The 24,866-nt window shown below is 35.9% G+C and overlaps 1 protein-coding gene across 1 annotated transcript in view; it reads left to right on the top strand.

Moving 5' to 3' along the window:
- The window catches only part of CHIC2 (cysteine rich hydrophobic domain 2), a 44,500-nt gene that overhangs the window by 1,974 nt on the left and 17,660 nt on the right, over window positions 1-24,866 (top strand). Inside the window, exons 2-3 of the mRNA XM_059067667.2 lie at window positions 20,040-20,094; window positions 20,236-20,391. Of these exons, the coding sequence (XP_058923650.1) occupies window positions 20,040-20,094; window positions 20,236-20,391 (211 nt within the window). The remainder of the gene's footprint in view (window positions 1-20,039; window positions 20,095-20,235; window positions 20,392-24,866) is intronic.

Below are 24,866 nucleotides of genomic sequence, written 5' to 3'. Positions count from 1 at the left end.
AAGAAGAGTTTTCAAACTTTATCATGTTGTCTGCCCACCCTGCCCCTTACATTCCTCTTGTCAAAGAAAAGCTGGCAAAATTTTATTTTAAAAGGTGCAACTATGGTTATAACGTTTCCTCTGTTTAAGGAAAAGAAAAGCTAAGTACTTTCTTGGGCATGATGGAAAATATAATAGGCGAAGTGCTCAGAACCAAATAGGTGGTTAGTAAATTTGATTTTAGTTGGCTGCTTAGAGAGGTTAACAGAGTGGAGAGAATTATTGGTTCTCAATGTTAGTTGCCCATTAGAATCACCTGGGGAGCTTTAAAAAAAAAAGCCTTGTCTTTGCCCCAGTTGAAAGCCAGTTATCTGAGTGAGTGTCGCAGGCTTGCATAGTTTGTTTAAAAAGTTCCACAGGTGATTCAAATATGTACCCAGGATTGAAAACCACTATTCCAGAGTATAAGAGGAACTATATGCCACCAGTAAACAGTATGCCTTTCTACCAGGGGAGTTAATTTTTCAGCTCTCTCCCTCAGCAACTTCCCTTTCTTTCCTGTTACCTTGGTTCTAGGCTCTGGGTTCACATCTATCCTCTGCCACTTTTTGGGTAAATTATTTATCTAAGACTTTTCATTTAAGATGGGGATAGTTATAGTCCCTCACTGTTAAAATTATTAAGGGTTAATTGAGAAAATACATGCAAAGAATTCATCACATCGTATGGTACTGTGCTCAATAGATATTAGCCTTTATTAATTATCATTCACACACACAGTGTTCCACTTTGAGAAACACAGGTGTAAAGCACAGTACTAAGAAATCCGAACTGCCATTTTCAAACCTCATAGTGATTCACTTTAGTCTTGTTTTTCCATTTCTAGACAGTTTGTATGAGGTTAAATTACTGTGTGAAATATTTCAGTGAGGATTAATAAGAATCTTTCTGCATTGAAAACCTAATCCTGTTTTGTGTTGCCATATATAAATATAGTAACAGTAATGCAAAACTGTTTTTACATGACTCTGTCATACATAATTCACAGGCTTACTATGCCAATAGGAGCCCAGTTAACACCTATAAAGCTTTTTGAAATTGGTGTTTATGGGTTGCTATACCTTTTGAGCATATTCAGTTTTTCTTACCTTTAAGTATAAATGGGAGACTTCTCTGGCGGTCCAGTGGTTAAGACTTCGCCTTCCAATGCAGGGGGTGTGGGTTCAATCCCTGGTTGGGGACCTAAGATCCCATATGCCTCGCGGCCAAAACACCAGAACATAAAATAGAAGCAATATTGTAACAAATTCAATAAAGACTTGAAAAATGGTCCACATCAAAAAAAAATCAAGTATAAATGGGAAGAGCTATTAAAATAGTTATAATAAGACTGGTTAAGCTTATCACTGCAGCTGCCCTACCCCTTTATTTAAACTAAGGAACTGTTCAGAGCCCTTTTCCCTTGAAAGTCAATTATAGTGTAATGTATAGAATCATCTGTAATCCAGATCAATCTGAAAAGATATAGATCCATCCATAAGTGTTTTTCACAGATTTCACTTTTGAGTAGACCCTTATAGTTGAATATTTCTACTCTTTTTTTCCCCCTATGATTTACTACATCATTATAATATTACTCTCATTTTAGACATCACTAAATTCTCATATGACGTAATTTGGCAGGTCATTATAGTGACTTGAGAAATTAAGTCACCTTCCATTTTCTACTACACAGGCAGTTCTTGGTTTCTTTTTTGGCATAATCAGATTTTGGGAACGTAAGTATTTAAAATGTATAATTTGCCTAAACTAAGCCTGCTTTAATGTAGTTTCTAATAAAATATTTTCATGTTGACCCCAAATCAGGCTTAAACTGTGTACCTCCATTAAGATCAGTATTCTTTCTTGATATTCTTCTAGATGAGTATAATAACTTCCTTCATTTTTGGATTTGCATGTAGCAATATGAAACAAGGTGACATCTCCAACAGGAAGAAATCTTGTGCAGAAGCATATTTTGAGGAAAGTGGCATTTGAAGGAAGAGAGGGAAATGATAAGCTCCTGTTATTGCATAATGTTTATGTACATGTAATTTAAAAGGTCTGAAGTCCCACTTCAATTAAAAGTAGATTTCCTGTGTGTGTTTGTGTGTGTGTGTGTGTGTGTGTGTGTGTGTGTGTTTTCTCATTTTATTATGTAATGAAAATGAGGGGGGAAAAGTGATTAACTTATTAGGTGGTATTGGCCAAATTGGTTAATATTTTTAAATTATGGCGTTCTTTGCCCCTTAGAATAAATTTGTGTAAAATATAATGATCATTTGTTGAAGAGTTTGATTTTTCACAATGATGATAGCGATGTGTTAATATAAATATTAGAATTTAAAACTAGTTTTAGGCCAGTATTTCCTATCTAAACTATCATTATAACTGACATTAGTTCCTGTCTCATTTCATGCCCTCCCATATCAGAATCAAACTTGGAGCTTTCATAGGGCATGTATAATCTTTGACTTCTAACATAAGGCCTGTCATAGAGCCAACTTATTTTACTGAAGTTTGTTTCTAATTTCACTAAATTATTGTGTCTTCGGGTACTTTCTTCTGAGGTATAATCTTCCTGTCATGTCCACAAATAATTCCTCATCCTTTACCAGTTTTTATCAATGGCTGTGGGACATCACTCTCTTTGTCTTCATCTCAGGTAAGCTGTGGAAAATTGAAAGATTTAGAAATGTGACTTGAAAAAATATGGAAACACTTTGGGATACAATAGGATCTTTGCATAGGAGACATCACAGGAACACTTTAGTGTATTGACCTTTCAGATGGTAGAGTTAAAAAAAAATTGTCTTGAAATGTATTGGATCAAGACTGCTATTAGATTCTGTGGTTAGCAACAAGAGACCTGAACATGATTTGCCCAAATAACAGATTCACTTTAGTTTAACAGTTTGTTTTAAACTTTATAACTTCCACTTCCCTTCTTCCACCCAACATAATTATTCCATTTTTAAAGATTAAATTATGCTTCTTGGTTTTTATTTCTCCATTGCTTAATATAGTGTCTGGAATGTTATAGGTCCTGAAATGTTCTCTAAGTAAATGAGGTGATTGCATACATCTTTGGATCTTGTTAGAATTGTCAAAGGAATAACTGTTTTCTTCTTTTTTCTGTACCTACTAATGAAGGCAAACAATACTTTACAATAGAACTCTTATGAAATCACATTTATAAGATACATGGCTTGTCTTACTTTATATATTTATTTATTGGCCATGCTGTGCAGCTTGCAGGAGCTTAGTTCCCTGACCAGGGATTGAACCCGTGCCCTCGGCAGTGAAAGCACAGAGTCTTAACCACTGGACCGCCAGGAAATTCTCTGGCTTATCTTTTTTTTTAAAAAATGTATATATTCGTTTATTAAAAATCCATGCACAAACATATTCATTTTTGTAAAAACACATACAAATGAAAAGATGCATGTTAAATACATTTAATTGATTGCCTAAGAGGAGAGGAAGAAAATAGGAACAATGTAAATAGGAATAAAAGGAAATTAATTCCCATGTCATGTACCTATCATTTTAAAATAACAAAATAAGAATGCCAGGGAATTGAGAAGCCAGGATACCAAAGGCAGAGAAGAATAGGGGTTGATGCCTAAGTCTGGGCTTCTATTTGCTCCACATGATTCACAGGGCAGGCTGATGTCTTTTCTTAAAAAACAAAGTTTGGTGAATGTGAGGGAATTGTCAACTTAAAGTAGATATTTTTTTCCCCAGAGAATTTTCTTACTCCTTATAATTTGAGAGGAAATTAGTTTGATTTAGAACGTAGCATTGAGCGTATCTCTGATAATATGAAGAAAAAAATGCTAAATGTTTTAACTGGATTAACTGCCAAAAATTCTCAATGGGTAAACTTTCTTGAAGAAATGAGAAATATGGTAGTAAACTGAAGTTTCAAAATTTTACTGTATTTGAATTTGAAATTCACATGATATTCCAGTCCAAACAGTTCAATGTGGGATTTCTGCCTGCCAACAGATGTGAAATTAACTAGTACTTAAGATTATATGTGTCTAGCTAAGTGGAATATAGGAACTAAATGGTGGAACGTCAATGATATGAAATTATTTATGAAGGTAAATAATCAAATACTAAATATTATTATTCTAAATAACATTACTCTAAATAATAATGTTATATGAGAGCTGCTCTTGAATTCCAACTTGAGTTTATATTCCTAGCAGGTTAAACACCTAGGATATTAGACTAAATATATACTGAGAAGGGAATCTTTAAGTCTCTCTAGTATCTATGTCTGGCTTAGCTTTCAGATCTGTTATAAAGCTACTTAAGATTTCATTCTCAATAAAATTAAGCTTTAAAATATAACAGCAACTGATGCTGTTAGGTATCCTTACTCCAGTATCTTTTGTGTAAGATTTGTTGGTGACTTTTCATAATTTGTTTCATAATCCACTTGTAAAATCAGGTCTTATGCCAGTGTTTCCATGTTCATGCAGTCTAGCTTAATCCCAGTACAATATTTTTTAAACTTGCCTGATTATTAGAATCACTAAGGACATTTAAAAAAATACACATTTCAGGTTCTTACCCAAGACATCCCCAATCAGAATCTTTAGGGGAAGACTAGGAATTTTTATTTTTAGTAAGACCTTGGGTGATTCTTATATCAGATGCATTTGGAAAACAATAAATGGTACTGTGGAAAGAGTGTGGTCTTGGATGTCAGGCAGATTGATTTCAGTTCTCAGAAACTTCCTAATTGTAACCATTAACCTTTCTGAACTTTAGTTTTCTCATCTGCAAAAGGGATATCTACCTCAGAGATTAGGTGTGACAGTCAGAAATAATTTATCTGATTACCTGGACCCATAGTAGGCATTCAGCAAATGATTACCATATATTTTGATATTTATCCCTTCATGCATATTTTTGGTTAATCTTTACTGTTTTCTTGGAAATCAGTCTAAAATGTGACATATGCTTTCCTGCTTTAAAGCAAGATCCTGAGCATAAATCAGAATTATCTGATTGAGTAGGGGAAACATTTAATCAAAAGAAGATATTAACAGATTGGTACACAGTGATGTTCTTCGAGGCTGTTGAGGTGTTTTGGGGTTTGAGGATCTTCTCTAAATGGCACTTTCTTTTGAATTTCACATGTGAGAGATTTTGCTTTCTGCTTACGTTCTTCTTTTCTTTCTAATTGATCAGCTGTAGGTTGGAAATGAGACAACCAACCTTATTAGAGCTACGTGTAAAGTAAGAGAAGTTGGTTTTGAGTGCTAGATTTAGATGCTTGAATTTTAATACTTGGATTTTAAGGTACTTGTTTGCTCAGAGTACTTTTGACTAATCCTTCATTATCAACTGTCTTACTGAGGTTTGCTGATAAGTAATTTAACAAGTATTTATTAAATTTTATGCTAAGTATCATGTGAGGCTCTGGGTATATAGTTACGAATGAAACATGCATAGTTCCTCTGCCCTCCTGGAGCTTACAACTAATAGACAAATTATGTCTGAGAAAATTGCTGTGAAGGAGACCATTAGAGTCTCTGATAAAAAATAATGTGATTAGGGAGAACCCCTCTGAGAAGGAAACATTTAGGAAGGGTGAAAGAGTCCTGTGAAGAGCATTGCAGGTCTGGTGAACAGCAAAATAAGTTTGGCTTGCCTGAGGAACTGTAAGGATACTACTGTATTGTGGCTAGAATGTAGGAAACAAAGGAGATAGTGCCTTGAAATGAGGTTGACGAGCTCAGGTAGGGGCCAGAAAGGATTGCAGAGAGATAAGAGTGAAACTGGGAAGAGTAGTTAGGAGCTCTTGGAACAGTAAAGATGAGATGATAGTGGCCTGGTCTAGGGTGATGGACTTTAGATAAAGGAGGTATTTCAGTTCTGGCTGTAAACCATCAAATTTAGCAACTTTCCTATGAGGTATGGCAGAACTCGCATTGGCCACTTTTGCCACCTCATTCCCCAATTGTGGTATTTTTTGTTTTGTTTTTGGTTTTTGTTTTGGCTTTGTGGAGGGTGAGGTCAAAGAACTGTGGCTGCCCTTACTGTTGACTGGAGACTATCTTGATGGCATACCTACATTTCCTGTTCTGCTGCCACTGGGCAGCTAGTATGCCAAGAGAACAGCATGTGCCAGAAGTGGAGAGGGGCTTTCCCCCAAGATCGTGGATTTTTGAAGTGAGGACCTTTGTACCCTTTAGCTACAAGATGTGTGATGTTTGACAATGATCTGTTCATTAGATTTGAGGAAAACACTGTGCTTTTTACATTTTTACACTTAAAACTGAATTGTCTACATAAGGATTGAAATTTTCTCAAAGATCTGGAAAAATGGTTTTCTTCTTCTTGAGCTCTTTTCCATCCTACATCTAGTAAGTGAAGTTTACTTAGGGTAGACTTGGTTGGACTTTGTGTTAACTTACCTTTGTTCTTTTGATTGATAAGAAGTGAATGTTTCTATCTCTATTTGTCTGTCTGTCTTGTCTGTATGTCTGTATGCTTTCTGCAAGAGCATCTTGTTTTATTCTCTTTGATCTTGCATTGTATTGATAATTACAATGGAGTCCTTGATTAGTGCAGTGAAGGAGTTCCTGTGTATCCAGCCTTCTTTCTCTGCCCTTTCTAAACTATTCAATTATAAATGTTACTTGAAATTGATATGTTGGTAGTCTGTACTATAAACCAATTCAACTATATATTATTTCTTAAATGAACAAATGAACATAATTTATCTTTGTATTGCTCATAGTATTTGTATAAATATGAAGAATATTCTAGGATATATATAAATTAGATATATAAAGTCATTTTTCCTTGGTCTGGTACAGATAATGTAAAGTGGTTGGGTTGGATTACTTGAATCTCTATATCATCAGACGTTAATACCATGAAATTTAATCAGTATAAATTTACATAACTTTATTGCTTAACATATGTAATCGTCTCGTAATACTTGAAAATATAATCTTAATAATTGAAAATTAGTAAAATTCTAATGCTAGAATATTATAGAACTGTATATAGTTATGAGGTTATGATAGAGTGATTGTAATACATGATTTAAATAAATTTTTGATTTCACTAGTTTATGAATGAGATTATACTTTCACAGAGCTGGTTGAACCCAAATGTATAGAATTTGGTCACACAGTTAAAATTTTTAGAGTTATATTATGATACATATATATGTCTCCAACTCCAGGGGTTCTGTATATTCTGGGTAAATATAGTACACTTTCAGTTCTCTCCTTCCATGTGTATTAAGGCAGGCAGGTAAATTTAAAGTGTGATCTTTATGCATTGAAATCTGTTAATTTCTTCTATGGTTATGACTTCATCTCCCAGAATAGCGAAAAAGCTGATTCCATTGAGCTCAGAGTTCAGCATTAGGAAATAAGTGTTGTCTTCACTTGCCATTTGTATAACCCATGTGTTCAGGTTGAATCTGAAATTTCTAGTTCATATGTGTTGTCTTATCGACAGGAAGATAAAATTCTCTTAGTCTATAGATTTGTACAGGTCAAGTGTCTCAAGAGTCCAAAATATCCAAAACTGAATTTATAATCTTCCCCCCAAATCAGCTTCAAGTGCAGCCTTCCCATTTTCAGTTGATGACAGACCTGGCATCCTACTTGCTTAGACTAAAAATTCTTTGACACATTCTTGATGTCCCTGTTTCTCTTTCACTGCCTCTAATCTGTCAAGAAATCAATGTCTTGGCTCCGTCTTCAAAATATATGCGAAATCTGACCACTTTTTACCTCTGTACTGGTGGTGTGAGTTATCATTTTCTCTCTTCTGCCTTGTACTCAATACTTTTCTTCCCCCTGCTCCCACCTTTGCCTCTCAACCTTTACAGTCTCTTTGGTACATCTGCCACAGTGATTCTTTTAAAACATAAGTCAGATCACGTCTCTTTTCTGTATCAAGACTCCCTGAAGCTCCCCATCTTCAGAATTAAAGTTCCTTTTAATGGCCTGTAAGACCCTACCTGATCTGGCCCATTTCTCCGACTTCTACCATTCTTTTCACTTGTTTGCCCCAGTCTAGGCACACAAGCCTCCTTTCCATTCCCTGAGTTATTCTAGGCACACTTCTGGTTAGGGCTTTGCACTGGCTGGTTCCACTTTCTGGAATATTCCCCCCCAGATACCCAAATGGCTAACTCCTTCGCCTTCAAATCTTCCACAATTATCTTAATGCATCCTACCCTACGTTCTACTTAAAATTAAAACTCCTCTACTTCCCCTTACTCTGTGCTTTCTCTTTTTTCATAGTGCTTCCTTTGTCAGAACGTGAGGTGAGCCAGGCTTGGTAGAGTACAAACTTTAGACAACCTTCTCTTGCAAAGAGGAAAACTCTCAAACTTTTTTGACAAGAATAGCTTTAAAATTTTCTTCCTGGGCTTCCCTGGTGGCGCAGTGGCTGAGAGTCCGCCTGCTGATGCAGGGGACACGGCTTCGTGCCCCGGTCTAGGAAGATCCCACATGCCGCGGAGCGGCTGGGCCCGTGAGCCTGCGCGTCCGGAGCCTGTGCTCTGCAACCGGAGAGGCCACAACAGTGAGAGGCCTGCGTACCGCAAAAAAAAAACCAAAACAAAACTTTCTTCCTTTTTTACAGCAGCTGTTCCACCTATAAAATGTGAACCCAGAAAATATTGCCTTTTTTTTTTTTTTTTTTTTTTTTAAAAACTTTGAGACTGCATTTGACTTTTGGGCCATAAATGACCCTGAGAAGCATGTTGTCTTACCTGAGGCAAATAAAACCAGAAGGTAGATTTGCTTTGTTGAGATAATATACCTAGTTGATACCTGAACCAGGGTTAGAATTCAGGCATTCTGTCTCTCCATTGTGTTGCTCTTATATTTTCACCACAGTAACTTCTTTGTGCTTTTCAAACTTTGTCTCACCTGCCTGGATTCCTGGCCTCATGCTTGCCCATGATGGCTACAACTGTTTAATTTTGCCTGGCTTTCCTGAACCCAGCACCTCTCTATGTACCCTGTTTCCTCCACATTACCCTGACCTTGAAGAGGTTGGCAGAAAGTTGGAATATCTTTGACAGTTAACTGTAGCCAGTTTTATCGTTGGCTGTTCTATTTGCTAAGCTATTTGAAGAGGATATTTGTGAAGTCATTGAGATCTGGACATTCTCTAACTTAGCATTATCTATAGTGGACATTAAATGATAATATTGTCAACTTTATTAGAAGGATGATAAACGTAATAAAAACTAAGCATCATTTACATTGTTTTATAATAATAAAAGCAGTTAAACATACAGAGTTTATGCTGTGCACTGTTGGTGCTTTATGTATATGAACTCATTTAATGAGTTAGGGGTGATTATTATCTCTGGTATATAAATAGGGAAACTGAGGCTCAGAAAAGGTAAACTTGCTCAAAGTGACACATCTAGAAAAGACAGTATCAAGATTTCTATCAAGGCAGTCTGGCTCCAGAGTATTGTTTGCTTAATTGCTTTTATTGTATTGAACGAGCGCAACAAACTTAAGCATTCTCTATATTATTCATCAACAAAACACTTATAACAAAATCCTATACATTTTGGGATTTTAGATACAAATGTGAAAAGCTCAAAAACAGATTTTTTTCCCCCTAGATCCATATGAGAATTTTCACATTTGTTATGTGTTAGTTTTATAATTTCTGTTTGATGGAAAAAGTTTTTTCCCTCCAATTCTCAAATATTTTCTCAATTTAGAGTTTCTAGTTCAAGGAGATAAACATTTTCTGTGCTTACAGAGAAAGTTATTAGAGGCATTGTCCTGTAGTAGAAATTGCCCTGGCCTTGGGTTCAGGAGAATAAGGCTCTGGCCTAGATCCTACATATTAATTAGCTACGAGACCCAAGCTCTTTGCCTTTTATGCATCAGTTTCTTTATCTGTAAAATTAAATGTTTGGATTAAATGATAGTTGTGGTCCTTTCTAGCTCTCAGATTCTGTTGTGGAATTAGGAATTATTTTTTTCTATTTAATTTTAAAATTCTTTACAGCATACTTAATATATATTTAAATATACTTTAAAAATCCTTAAAATATACTCTAAAATACACTTTAAAACTAGTAGAATTATCTTGAAATCTAGACATGTCAATTGCACATATATTTCCTTAAGCTGAGTTAAAAGTAAAAACAAAACTCCTTTAATCATCTACTTTTTCTTCAGGTTTAATGCTTTTGCTAATTATAATGAAAAACATAAAGATTATTAAAAATTGGAAAGTAGTACTTCCCAGTGAAGCAGAAAATAAACCATCTATAATCACCAAGAGGAAAAGGTCATTTAATATTTTGGTGTGTTTGTTCCTAGTCCTTATTAAAATATTTTGTTTAGTTTAAAATACTAATATATGTAATTATTGAAAATTTGGAAAACATGCAATTATGAAAATGAAATGTCACCCATAACATTTTTGCCTAGGGTTAGCCACTATTAATATTTTGATGGATAAACTTTTTCTGTTTTTCTCTGTGTATATATAAATATTTTTATTAAAAATTGAGACCATACTTATAAAGTATTTTGTACTCTGCATTTTTCATTTAACATATTGGGAACATTTGCCAATATTAGTACAGGTTCTTAAATAGTCTGAAACATTAGGCTCTGTTAGATTTCAAAGAACAGAACCACCCAGGGGGCCTTAAGCAGTGCACGTTTTTTGTAAGAATGCATGGAGACTAAAGAAGACAGGAAACTTTGCCATTGTATAGCCAGACTTCAGGGAGACTGGAATATTATTATTTTGGATAATTGAGTGCAGCTCTGGTGATGAAGTTATTCTGTCATTTTTCTCAGCAGCATGTGTCCTTTGGTCTAGTGGTCTGTTACAGCGACTTACCTTCTTTCAGTTCTAGCTTCTGCTGTTGCAGTCGTGAACTGGCAGACTGCTTTTTCCCTCTGTCTCATAGTTTCTGCTTACTGTTGGCTTCAGCTTATTCTTTTTGTTTTTTAAAATCTTTTTAACGTCTACTTATTCATGACTTTACTATATCTCCGCTTCCGCTTAAGCTTCATGTTACCAGCTATTGTCTCTTATTCACATACCTCAAGAAAGAGGATCAGATTGAGTTAGTTAATGTTGTCCAAGTTGGGTAGGCCCTGCCATCCCATTTGCTGCTAGCCAGCCCAGGAATTAGCTGTTCTTAAAGCAGATGCCTGTTTGTGGGCTAATTCACCAGAGCTTAGGGAGCTCCTAGTCAGGCACGCAGAGTAACAGACTACTCTCTAGTGTACATGGTTTTGAGCTGTGTAGTGTCTTTCAAATTGGTATATCATAATTAATTTCATACAATTGTAGTCTTTCTGTTGTTTTAAAACCTTCACTGTTAAAAATAGCACTGCAACTCAGAAACAAGGAAAATAAACATAGCACAGAACAAAGTTGAAGAAATCAGATTCTTGTACTTCTGTATTTAAAAGAATTGTGTGCTTGAAGGGTCTTTCATTTTGTAAGTTTTTTTCCTTTACATTCTAGATCATATGTTATATGTATGTATTTGTATTTTCTTTTTATTTAACAATATATGTACTTTCCATGTTACTTTGCAAACTTCATTTTTAATAGTTGTCTAATATTCTGTTATGCTGAGATACTGTAATTTACTTAACATTCACATTATTTTATTTTATTCTTCTCTATTGTGAATAAAGTTTCAGGGAACTTGTTTATGCATATATTTTTATTCACATTTCAGATTATTTTTTAGGCAGCATCCCTAAAGGAGAAATTACTGTGCCAAAGGTATAAATATTTTTAATGCCAAATTGATTTCTGGAATGGTTGTAATAATTTATAGTTCCACCGACAGTACATGATATTTTCCATCTTAAGACCTTCTTGCCAATATAAAGTGTTTTTTATTTTTATTTCATTTATTAGTCTTTGTAGATAACTAAGATGCTACCCATCTTGAATTATATCTTTTAAACTTATTAAGTGCTACTTCTAGTTTTTTGGATTAATAGAATGTTAGGTTATTAGGTTTGAAGGGAGTTCAGCTTCCTACCCATTACTCTTCTTTCCAGCATATCGAATTATTTTAAGAAATTTGGCCTTTCCATTACTGTCCAGGGCCCACTGTACTATGACTTAGAATAAACTAAATTATTATTATTATATTTTAAAACTTTAAACTTGAAGGAACATAATGGATAAAAGGAGTAATTTATAATGCTGTCCAGTTAAACTGAAACATACCTCTCATTTTCATTGTTAACAAACCCCACCTCCCTCCAAACTTAAAAAAACAAAACCAGCACCACCACCCCCCAAACTGGAACTAAGGTAGTATCAAAACTAAGTAACTTATGTCACATCAAAACCATTAAAGATGATATTTTGTAGTAATATTAACAAACATGAAGTGTGTGGCTTTTCTTATCCATTTAATAAAAAAGGATGGTTTTGTTAAAACTTTATCTGACAGTATTGTTTGGTTGGCACAGCAAAGGAGGTATTTGCTGTAGCGAATAACAAGTAAAAGATTTGCCACTCTGGTACTCAAGCTCTTTGCTAGGAGAAAGCATGCTATATGAAGTGGGACTCGCTGAAGAGAGTGTTTTCAACTGTTCTGTTGAGAGCAGTCTCATCTGTAAAGAAATGTGAATTAAACCCTGGATTATAGTGGTTTGAATAATGAATGGGAGGTGAGATAAAGAGGTGAATGTGGAAGACTCGACACTGGATGAGGAAGGAGAAGAGATGGATGCCATCATACCTTGAGGGAGAAGAAAATAGGGGTTCAGATTCTCAGGCTGGGTAGACTTATGCAGGATTGTAAGCTATGTGTAAGGAGCCAGAGAGAGGGAGAAATGAGTGGATTGCAGAGGAGACTGAAGGAGATGCAACCAGGAGCAAATGATTCGTTTGCCTCCATTGAGAAAGATGGTAAAGATACTGAAGTCATAGGTAAATCTAAAAATGAAAGGGAGAGAAGGCAAAGCAGTTTATGTTCTTGATCTTTTTTCCTCTGGTTGGAGTTAAGGAAACATGGTTATCTGCAGAAAAGTGGGTTGGGAGGATAAGGCTGAGCACATAGAGGAGCAATTGTGAAGTATGGAAAAGGGAGTTGATTAGGAATGAATAGAGATTGCTATAGCATTAATCTAACTGAAGTTAGAAATAATTTGAGTGATTTTTTTCTATTGTAGCTCCAGGCAGTGGGAATTGAAGTGAAGAAAGTAAACATTTCAATTGAATTGGATTGACAAGAGACACTCTAGAGGTGCAGAAAATAAAGGGTTTTGTTGGAGTATGGTTAAATAATTGATTGTGTAGTTCTGGCAGATAAAGGATGAAGTGGAGTCATAAGGAGCAGATTTGGAGTAGAAAAGCAAGGAGGAGTGGTAAGGAGTAGGTTACAACCAGAGCCAAAAAAACAAATTTGATAAGGGTGGGAGAAATGAAATGATTGATGGTAGTGGTAAGAGGAGAAATTTACAGTTCAGAATTTCAGAGGTGATACAGTTCAAAATTATGGCATGGGTTACTGAATTAAATAGAGGTGAATTTCCTCAGAATAGATAAGGTCGGTTAATCAGTTAGGTTTTGGTGCTGAGTATTGAATTATTTGGGATGAAGACAAGAGTTCTTGTAGAAAGAAAAAACTGTGATGTGAATGTCTGTGTCATTAGAGAGTGTGAAGTTGTGCAAAAAAGAGCACAGCAGACTTGAGACTGCTATCCTTAAAAAGCCTTGCTTGCTGTGTCGGCTTTTGGTTGGTTGTCTGAGAACTTGGACTTAGGAAGCGTTCCCGGTATGCCCAGAATTGATAAGAATGGCTCACTGTGCCTAAACTGTTTGTACAAACATTATGGTGTATACTGAACACCTGCTTTCCTTCTGGGAGTCTGGAATTTTGGTACATGCTAAGTAGAGGGGGCCTACGTGACTAGACCATGGTAAAAGCTTTGGCACTGACTGTCTAACGAGCTTTCCTGGTAGACAACATTATACACATGTTGTGAAAACTAGTTGATGGAGGAATTAAGCACATCCTGTGTTCTTCACTGAGAAGAGACTCTTGCATGCTTGCTTCTGGTTTCCTCTGGATTTCACCCCATATGCCTTATCCCTTTGCTGATTTTGCTTTGTATCCTTTTGCTGTAGTAAATCTAGCTGTGAGTATAGATTTATACTCACAGGACTGTATGCTGAGTCCTGTGAGTCCTCCTAGTGAATCATCAAATCGGAGGGTGGCCTTGGGGACCCCCAACACAGAGGGAGTGAACTGGAAGGCTGAAAATGATGGTTGGGCTTGGAACAATGTGGAAATCATGTGCATCAGAGGAAGAGAGAGCAGTGGTGTGGAAGTTTGCAATGAAGACGTAGTGGAATGTAGACATTTTTTGCTTGGAAATTATTTAGCAAATATTTCATGAATGTTTATCAGGCGTTGGACCAGACATTTAGGATATAAAGATTATTAAGATATCGTGCCTACCTATAACCAACTCATTGACTATCAGGGTAGGGAGTTAGGCTTATGACATAATGAGATATGATAAGGACTATGCAAGAGAGAATATAGTCAGGTATTGTGAGGACATGGGAGATGGAGTCTGGAAGATGAACTCCAGGGAATGAGCTATAGTTGAGAATTTCTAAGGAAAAAGTGTCACTTCAACAGGATTTTTGGTTGAAGTGAAGAAAAAAATTTTTTTAAAGAGAAGATGTAAATAGGTATCCAGGTAGCAGATCAATAGATCAGGGGTTCCAAAGTTAAATATTAAAAGAGCTTTGGAAGTGGAACGATCTATCAGGAAAGTGAGGTTCTAAGTTAGATGACGATGAGAGTGCAGGGTAGCAGATTAGTTTCCTCTTTGAATTTTTGCTGTAGATTTAGGAATGAGGCGACAGTGAAATGGAAGTAAGTGGGATATGAGTAAAACAAGCCTATTTCAAGATTCCATTTAGATTTAGGTGTTAAGTTGCAGTCCCTTTGCTGAGCTTTACCAGATGTAAGAGCTTTGAAAATTACCTCAATTTATATAAAAATAAAAATTGGGGGAGGGCCCAGGTTCAGTCCCCGGTCGGCAAACTAAGATCCCGCAAAAAAAAAAAAAAAAAAAAAAAGTAAAAATTGGCCTCGTATGTGCTTGCTTCCATTCTTTTTTGTTTTTTTTTTTTTTTTGGCCTCACTGTGCAGCATGCGGGATCCTAGTTCCCTGACCACGGATTGAACCCGTGCCCCCTGCATTGGGAGCGCAGAGTCTTAACCACTGGACTGCCAGGGAAGTCCCATGCTTTCTTTCTTAAAAAAAATTTTTTAAAGCTATATAAGCCTTCTGTTGTAGGACTTTGTGATCATGAAATGTTACATAGAAGGTGCTCAATAGTTTGATTTGAATGAATTTCTCTTTTTCTCCAAGTACTAGTAGACTTGTAAACTTGTAATAGGTAAGAGTAAAATAGGTTGTTTAATGTGTTTTATCTTCTTGTCATGTATGTCATTCTTTGAAAATAGTTTAAATCGTTTATCAATTCTAAAGCCATGAGTATTTTAAGAGTGATTAAGGACAAGGTCTTTCAGGTCATAGGAATAGATGTAGATGTAGCACATGTCTACATTTTTCAAGCATCTAATGGACTGACAGTTAATAGGTATTGAATGGTACATAAAACAGTTTTTGGTAGCACTTTGCCAACCCTTACTTTCTTCTTCATTTCTTCTCTCCCTCTTTCCTTCTACTTCCCCTTTCCAACTTTTCCCTGTATTTTTCCTTCTGCTTTTATTGCTTATGCTTACCAAGGACACCTATTAAAATCCATAGCCATTGCCTATCTCCATTAGTAACATTCAAAGCTAGGGGAAAAAAGTCATCTATTTTTTAAAATTTATTTTATTGAAGTATAGTTGATTTACAATGTTTTTTTAATTTCTGCTATGCAGCAAAGAGATTCAGTTATACATATATATATACATTCTCTTTCATATTTTTTTCCATGATGGTTTATCACAGGATATTGAATATAATTCCCTGTGCTATACAGTAGGACCTTGTTGTTTATCCATTCTATATATTAAAATAATATGCTTTGAAGTTAGTTTTAAGGTATAGGTGGTAGCTCAAATTAACCATTTTTTTCTTTTGTTTATATAGTGCTGGTTAGTTATCATTCAGACTTTTTTTTTTTTTTTTTAAGTAAAGCAAGACTATCACTTCAAGTAAAACAACTGATAGCATTTGTTGTCAATAATTCCAGCTTTCAGATGAAAATTGGAATTTGGGAAAACTTACATCTGCCTCTGTGAGCTTGACAACTTCTCAGTACTTACGATGAGATCAGTGATCATATTAATGAATGTGATGATTCTGATATCACACGATGAAGTGTGTCAACATTTGGAAATCTGCATAACTCAATCTACCAGTATTTTCCAAGGGACAAATATATGAAGTTATAAAATCAGGTATGGGTAAGAAAAAAATCCATTTAAAATACAAGATATACAGTGGATTTTAATTGAACATAGTATTCAAAGTTCATTGATAAAGCTTGTTTCCTCCTTACAAGAAATCCTTAATAAGGTAGCACTTACCAAGTTTTGTTATAGTATCAAAGAATATATATAATTTTCCAACTATATATCTGGTAAAACTCAATTTTCTTTATAAACATTAACCAAAAGAGCATATCACTACAGATTGAATGCAGAAAGAGATGTGAGAATTCATCTGTCTTCCATTGTCTGACATTAAAGAGATGTGTGAAAATCTCACTAAAGTTTTTGTTTTGAAAAATATTTCTTATAAAAACATTATTTTTATTAGCATAAAAATGAGCATTTTGGGCTCATTTATGAATAAAAATGTTAAATGTTTTAGATGTCTCAGTTCTAATGTATAATCTGAAATATAGTGATAAATCTAAATCACATAAGCTTAAGCTCACTGAGGTCCTCAAGGATTTAAGAGACCAAAGAAGTCCTGACACCAAATGTTTGAACATCCCTTGTTCACCCAAATGTTTGAATATAGTAGAGTACTATATTCCAAATGGAAATGAGGAAACCCAGGGTGCCTGGGTATCATGGCTCAATCTGCCTGTAATCATGAAGTACTTGATTTGAATGTTAAATATCTTTAAACATTTTTAAAGCGAAAGCAGATTGCAGTTGGGGTTCCCTCCTGTGCGCTGCAGAGACTCCAAGGCCTTCAACAGCAGCATCTTCTTGCCACTCTTTACAGGTATTCCTGTTCAGCAGGTGGGAAACAAAAGTGAGGGGAAATGGGGATTCACTGGTGGTGCAGTGGTTAAGAATCCACCTGGCAATGCAGGGGACACAGGTTTGAGCCCTGGTCCGGGAAGATCCCATGTGCCGTGGAGCAGCTGAGCCCGTGCACCACAACTACTGAGGCTGTGCTCTAGAGCCCTCAAGCCACCACTACTGAAGCCTGCACACCTAGCGCCCGTGCTCCGCAACAAGAGAAGCCACCGCAGTGAGAAGCCCTCGCACTGTAACAAAGAGTAGCCCCTGCTCGCCGCAACTAAAGAAAGCCCCTGCGCAGCAACGAAGACCTAACGCAGCCATAAATAAATCAAGGAAGGAAGGAAAGAAGAAAGAAAGGGAAGAAGGGAAGGCTGGTGGCAAAGCTAAGCACTCCCATCTATTGTGAACGATGTCATTCTTTTGGGAGTGAGATGAAGAAAGAGAAAGGATTACTGTCTGTTGTTAAGACACAACAAAATTATGACTGAAGAGGAGAGTGCCTAAAGAATGTCCTTGGAACTGCTAGTTCTTACTCAGAAGAATAACTACTACTAGCCTGACTTAAAAGGAGCCCTCACTTGCAGGAACAGCAGGGCAATTAGCTGGTAGTGCTCCCTGGGCAAAGCATCAACACTCAGCCTTATTATAAGGAAGTGTCCAGGCTTGGAAAAGAAAGGAAATTAAGGTTTATACTCATACTGGATTGTTCCCTCTAAATTAGCATATTTACTGGCAAACTATAGGTATTTGATAAAATAATCTGTTCCAAATATGTAATGGCTGAAGATAGAAGGGGAAGATACTTATCTTTAGGAGACTTGGAGGTATCTGGTTGTTGCTTTTCTAAAAAATTTGAGGACAAGTTGGAAGGAGATGGTTAATTGCAATAATAAACATGGTTGAAATGAAACCTATTGCTTGAAGGAGAAGATCTTCAGACCAAGGGAGATAACACAAGAGATGGAAATGTATAATCTAGAAGGTCCAGTATTCTATAAACATTTGTTGAATGGTATCTCCTCTAAGGGAAATAGATGAAAAGGGAGTCCATCATCTAGAGACCTCATAGAACTGTCAGTGAGCACTGCATACCTCTTCCTCATGCTAGGGCCTTTACAGTTGTAGGTGAGTTATCTGTAGGGGCATTTTCAAGTAGAACCACATTGCTCTGAGGCCCCCACAGAAAAAAACAGGTTTAGCTCAGAGTCTTAGAAAGAGAATATCACCAATGCCAGAATTATATTAAACAGTAATGGTTGCCAATTTATGTTTAGTGTCAAAACTTTTTTCATAAATAGTATCCATTGTTTATAAGGACATATTGATGTTATTTCAATGCTGCTATTAAGTAATGTTTGAAAGTACTTTAAGATGATGACAAAATGGTCTCAGATGCCACCATCTACATGTTGTAAGGAAGTCTAGATCATGATGCAAACAACAACCTGACCCACAGAAGTGTTGTGATTGACTTGTACAATGTTATAAAGGTGGGAAATTTTGCAGAGGAATCTGGTTTTCTAGCTCCACTTAGAAGAAGAAAAATACAGCCTGTCAAAGATGGGCCTGCATTCTAGTGTGACAGTAATCAGCTGGATCTGACTCATTACATTCACACACACACAAATTGTATAGTCTACTTGGCTCGTCTCCACCACTCCTTATTGACTTCACACAGCCTATCTTATTTGATTTCTCTCTCTAGCTCCACTGATGGTTGAGTTAGAAACCCTTGACCTGACCAGCTGTTTCATACAGAATATCTTAGGGGATCCCTCTTACCAGTGCCAGCTACCCAAGATGCAGTACTGTGTATTCAAGGGTTGCTAAGAGAGTGAATTTTAAGCATTTTCTTCACAGGAAAAAAAATATATAACCGTGAGGTGATGGATGTGAACTAAACTTACTGTGGTAATCATTACACAATGCATGCATGTATCAGATCATTAGGTTGTACACCTTAAATTAATGCAATTGTAATGTTAAATGTCAAGTATATCTCAATAAAGCCTGAAAAAAAATTTGGCTCCAGGGTCCACTAAATGTCATCATATGTAAGCATCTCAATTTTATTTCCAGGGTGCAGTCTGCTATTACCAATGTTGTCCATGAATGTTTTATTCTTTCCCACTAACTTATGCAAAGAAATAGTCAAGTGCCCAGTCAATCCTCATGATCTTTGAAGACACTTAAAAGCTTAAAGATGTTAAAATGCACTACCTTGGTTTCATTTCTTTGGGGGTATGTGTAGCAGATGTCTTGGTATTTGAAAGTTGAAGTAGCCGTTTTGTTCCAGGTGTTTTTAAAACATTCTGTAGCTGTAATAGCAGTGTATGTATGCTGAGCTCAGAAAATGTAATTTACATTCTTAGACATGTTATCACTTTTTTGAGAGTTAACAAAATGCTCTTGAACTAAAGAGTAATTAATAGCAGAGATTTTAGCTTTCTGTTACTTAATTGGAAGAATCTTAGTAATTTTGACAAAATTGGACAGTTGTATTATTTTCCACATTACTGTTTGGCTCACAAAGATAGCTCCAAAGAAGTCATGTCTTTGTATATTCTCAGCCTCTTGTATAAAAGTTTTGATTCAGCTGCTAAAATTGCTTGTTACATTTCATAAGTTGCTGATGACAGTGTGTCTCAAACTTCCATTGTTATTCTGTGTATAAAGTTGCACTCTATTTACTTGACCTTTGATTAAGTTAAATGGTGTATTTGTTGCAACAATGACATGTAATAACATTTTTTTTTTTTAATAGATTTGGACTGAGCAACAAATTTGAATCAGAATTCCCTTCTTCATTAACTGGAAAAGTGAGTGTCAATTATTTAGGTATTATTTATATGCCTCAAAACTAAAGTCTTTTCCTAACAAATTAGAAAAATTTATGCTAATGAGACATGTTTATTGACATTAATATTGCAGTGTTGTTATTTCTTAAAATTTTTCTTTAGGTAGCTCCTGAAGAATTTAAAGCCAGCATCAACAGAGTTAACAGTTGTCTTAAGAAGAACCTTCCTGTTAATGTACGATGGCTACTTTGCGGCTGCCTTTGTTGCTGCTGCACACTAGGTTGCAGTATGTGGCCAGTTATTTGCCTCAGTAAAAGAGTAAGTTGAATTATATATTTTAATTTAAATATAGAAGTTGACAAGCTAAATCTTGCATTTACCTAGTTTTTATTTTTTGTATTGAATGCATCACACTATTCTGAATACTATACAGAAATAATTTGATCCAATAGAGGAGTGATTAAGTTACGTCCACATGCTGTTATATTAAATAGCAATCTAAAAATTATAATTTTTATGACATAGGACATTACGTTAGAGTAGAATATAGCGTTCTCTATGTATACATTGATGGTGGTAATTGAAAATTTGGGTTCAGGTCTGCCACTTATCTCTGACCTTCTAGGCATGTTTCCTAAACTTTATTTATTTGTTTGTTTGTTTATTTATTGCTACATTGGGTCTTTGTTGCTGTGTGCAGGCTTTCTCTAGTTGTGGTGAACGGGGGCTACTCTTTGTTGTGAAGCTTGGGCTTCTTATTGTGGTGGCTTTCTCTTGTTGCAGAGTACGGGCCCTAGGTACACGGGCTTCAGTAGTTGTGGCACGTGGGCTCAGTAGTTGTGGCACATGGGCTTAGTTGCTGTGTGACATGTGGGATCTTCCCGGACCAGGGCTAGAACCCATGTCCCCTGCATTGGCAGGTGGATTCTTAACCACTGCGCCACCAGGAAAGTCCCTTCCTAAGCTCTTTAAACTGTAGTTGACATATTTGTAAAATGGTAATATTTACCTCCCTACTTGAATAGGACTGTTGTAAGGATAAAATAAAATAGTGTTTGTAAAGCTTTTAGTTGAATAGCTCAGAGTAAGAGTCTAATATATATTGATTAATAGCATTATTACTGATATGTAAGATAGTACCCATAGAAGAAATAAAATGGTAATAGTGCTTATTTTTATTTGGTGAAATTATGGGGAATTCTGTTTTCTTTTTTTAGTTAAAGAAATTTTTTTTGTTATTTTACAAGTTTCCTGTGATGAGTACATAGTAATCCTGTAATCTGAAAAAATGATCTAAAGTGTAATAATTTTGACTGCTCATAATAAAAAATTTCCAAGATGTGGGTAGAGATAAGGCAAATTAATATAGATTGAATGTGTTATATTTTTGTTAAAAAGCTTTAAAAAATTGTGGTAATTAAATGTATAAAAATGAAATACCATTACATTGAAATTGAATGTATATTTTGTGTGGCTACATTTCATTTTGTCATCAAATGATAAGAAATATGGAAAAGCAAATTCTATTTGTTCTTTTTTGTTTTACATAATAAGATGTATATTTCTACTGGAAAAATATTTAACTAGTGCACTTTATTAATAGGAAGTAGATATTGCCTTTGTAATAAAATTAATATTGTAATATTTACTGTAATATTACTTTTTTATTTTCCAAGAATATTTCTTTTTTTTTTCCCCCCATAGTTCTCACCAGATCATCTTCCTACGATAGATTAAAAGGAAAAAAAATACGGTTGTCCCTGCATCCACAGTTGAATTTGTAGCTCTTATAGTTTAGAGCCTCTCGCTCCCTCCTACTATTTGGGCATTTCCATTGTTTAAGTGACTGCTATATCTTACTTGGTTGGCCGTTTGCTGTTATTTAACCCAAGGAATCGGAGAGTTTTATTACTGTAGAAACATTTGTGACCTAGTTATTTTTATTTTTTTGAGGTTTTGAGATCCTGTTTTTTACTTTTTAAATGAGTAAACAAGATACTGCAATGTGCAACAGTGTAGGATTTAGAAAACAAAAGTAAACTTCCTACCCTTCTCCATGAATTCTTAGTAAGAAGATCATATTTCATATGCTTTCATTAAATTCCTTCTTATTTGAGACATAAGGTAGATTGACTTTTTTAGGTTATTTCAGTCTGTAGTTTCAGAAAGTACATTTCATTCAACTGTGTATTATTATGTATAAGGTCTTTCTTGTATTTATATGATTTAATTTTATATGGACTGTACTGTCCAGTGGGCATAAAAAGTTTGACTGCTGCTTAAAAAACTGTGCATTTCCCTGTTGAGGGTTTAAACTATTATATAATTGGAGAGAGGGACCCTTCATACATGTATGAAGAGTATTAGAGGCCCTGAAGAAAGGGGTGCTTTGTAAGATGGGGGCAGGATGATTTGGAGCAGGGATTTTTAACCTTTTATTTATCATAGACCCCTTTGATAGTCTGGGGAAGCCTATGAACCCTTTCTTAGAATAATGTTTTATTTGTATTTGGAAAGGTTTAATGTATCTTAAATGTGTAAAATCAAATACATTGGATTATTCAGGAAACCAATTACATAGTTATCAAAATACTAAAACCCCTCAAATGTGTGATTTATAAATATTTATTAATGCATGCAAAATAAGATATCAGGGGACTCATGGTAGTATGATGTGATAGGAAAAATGTGTGATTTCTATGAATGATAAATATACAGGTCCTATTTACACTACCACAGTTAGTTGCATGCATTCATAGCCTAAGGAAATATACTACATTTCAGTTAGAGGTTAGTGAAATTAAAGATGAATTTTTGTTCTGTCCACTTTCACAGACTGCTGGAATTCTATCTAGGTATTCCATGTTAAGAACCCTTGATTTAGAGGTACTAGTATAAATAAAAACTAAAACCCAGCCTGATTGCCAGCTTCTGAACCCCTATGAATCTCTGTTTTGTCCTCGTTTGTGATGTGGAATTGTGTTATACGGTTAGAATTGTCTCACTCTAAGGCAAATCAGGACCAAAGGCATACTCCATATGCAGCTTAGCGTTTTCACCTTCCTAACATTACTTAATAATTTGAATAACTAGATTTCTGCCTTGCCTTTGAAACCCATCCCCAAATGAGTGATCCTTTTTATGACCTGGCCATGTTCCAGAGACCTGGTTTTTAATCTGTCCTATTATTATTTTTATATCTTCCAAATTGCCTTTTCCTTTTAATTAATTTCTTTAAAAATTTATTTATTTTTTGGCTGCGTTGGGTCTTCGTTGCCACGGTCAGGCTTTCTCTAGTTGCGGTGAGTGGGGCTACTCTTCATTGTGGTGCACGGACTTCTTGTTGCAGAGCATGGGCTTCTCTTGTTGCAGAGCATGGGCTCTAGGTGTGCAGGCTCAGTAGTTGTGGCTTGCGGGCTCTATAGTGTAGGCTCAGTAGTTGTGGTGCACGGGCTTAGTTGCTCTGGGGCATGTGGGATCTTCCTGGACCAGGGCTTGAACGCGTGTCCCCTGCACTGGCAGGTGGATTCTCAACCACTGTGCCACCAGGGAAGTCTGCCTTTTCCTTTTAAAAAAATTACCTTAGCCTATTTTTGAAAATTATTTAATATACAGTAAAATTTTCTCTTTTTGATGTACAGTTCTATGATTTTTTTTTTTTTTTTTTTTGTAGTACGTGGGCCTCTCACTGTTGTGGCCTCTCCCGTTGCGGAGCACAGGCTCCGGACGCGCAGGCTCAGCGGCCGTGGCTCACGGGCCCAGCCGCTCCACGGCATGTGGGATCTTCCCGGACCAGGGCACGAACCCGTGTCCCCTGCATCGGCAGGCGGATTCTCAACCACTGCGCCACCAGGGAAGCCCCAGTTCTATGATTTTTGACAAATGCATAGAGTTGTCCCAGTTCTATGATTTTTGACAAATGCATAGAGTTGTGTAACTACTGCCACAATCAAGATACATTACAGTTCTTTCACTTCAACAGACTTCCTTTTTCTGTCCCACTGTAGTCACACCCTCTTCAGTTCTTAAACCCTGGCAACACTGATCTGTTCTCTATCCCTATGGTTCTGCCTTTTCTAGAATATTGTATGAATGGAAGTATACAGTGTAGCTACTTGAATCTGGCTTCTTTCATTCAGGTAGTGTACTTTAGAGTCATCTATTGTTTCATGTATCAATAGTTTATTCTTTTTTATTTCTGAGTAGCATTCTATTGTATGGATTATCACAATTTGTTTATCCATTCACCAAATGAAGGACATCCCTTGTCAGATATATAACTTGCAAATATGTTTTTGCAGTCTGTAATTGTCTTTTCATTCTCTTATTGTCTTTGGCAGAGAAAAAGTTTTTTATTTTGCTTAAGTCCAATTTGTTAATTTTTTTTTTTTTTTTTGCGGTATGCGGACCTCTCACTGTTGTGGCCTCTCCCATTGCGGAGCACAGGCTGCGGACGCGCAGGCTCAGCGGCCATGGCCATGGCTCACAGGCCCAGCCGCTCCGCGGCATGTGGGATCTTCCCGGACCAGGGCATGAACCCATGTCTTCTGCATCGGCAGGCGGGTTCTCAACCACTGCCTCACCAGGGAAGCCCCAATTTGTTAATTTTTAAAAAATTGTTTGTGCATTTGGTGTCATATATAAGAATTCTTTGCCTAAATTAGGGCCACAACATTTTTCTCCTATGATCTTTTCTGCATTTTACTTTTAGATCTATCACCCATTTTGAGTCAGTATTTGTATAGGTGTGAGTAGATCAACGTTCATTTTTTGCATATGACTTCAAGTTTTCC

The sequence above is a fragment of the Kogia breviceps genome, chromosome 6, assembly GCF_026419965.1.
Source record: "Kogia breviceps isolate mKogBre1 chromosome 6, mKogBre1 haplotype 1, whole genome shotgun sequence".
Lineage (NCBI taxonomy): Eukaryota > Metazoa > Chordata > Mammalia > Artiodactyla > Physeteridae > Kogia > Kogia breviceps.
This window is presented reverse-complemented; position numbering and strand designations above follow the sequence as displayed.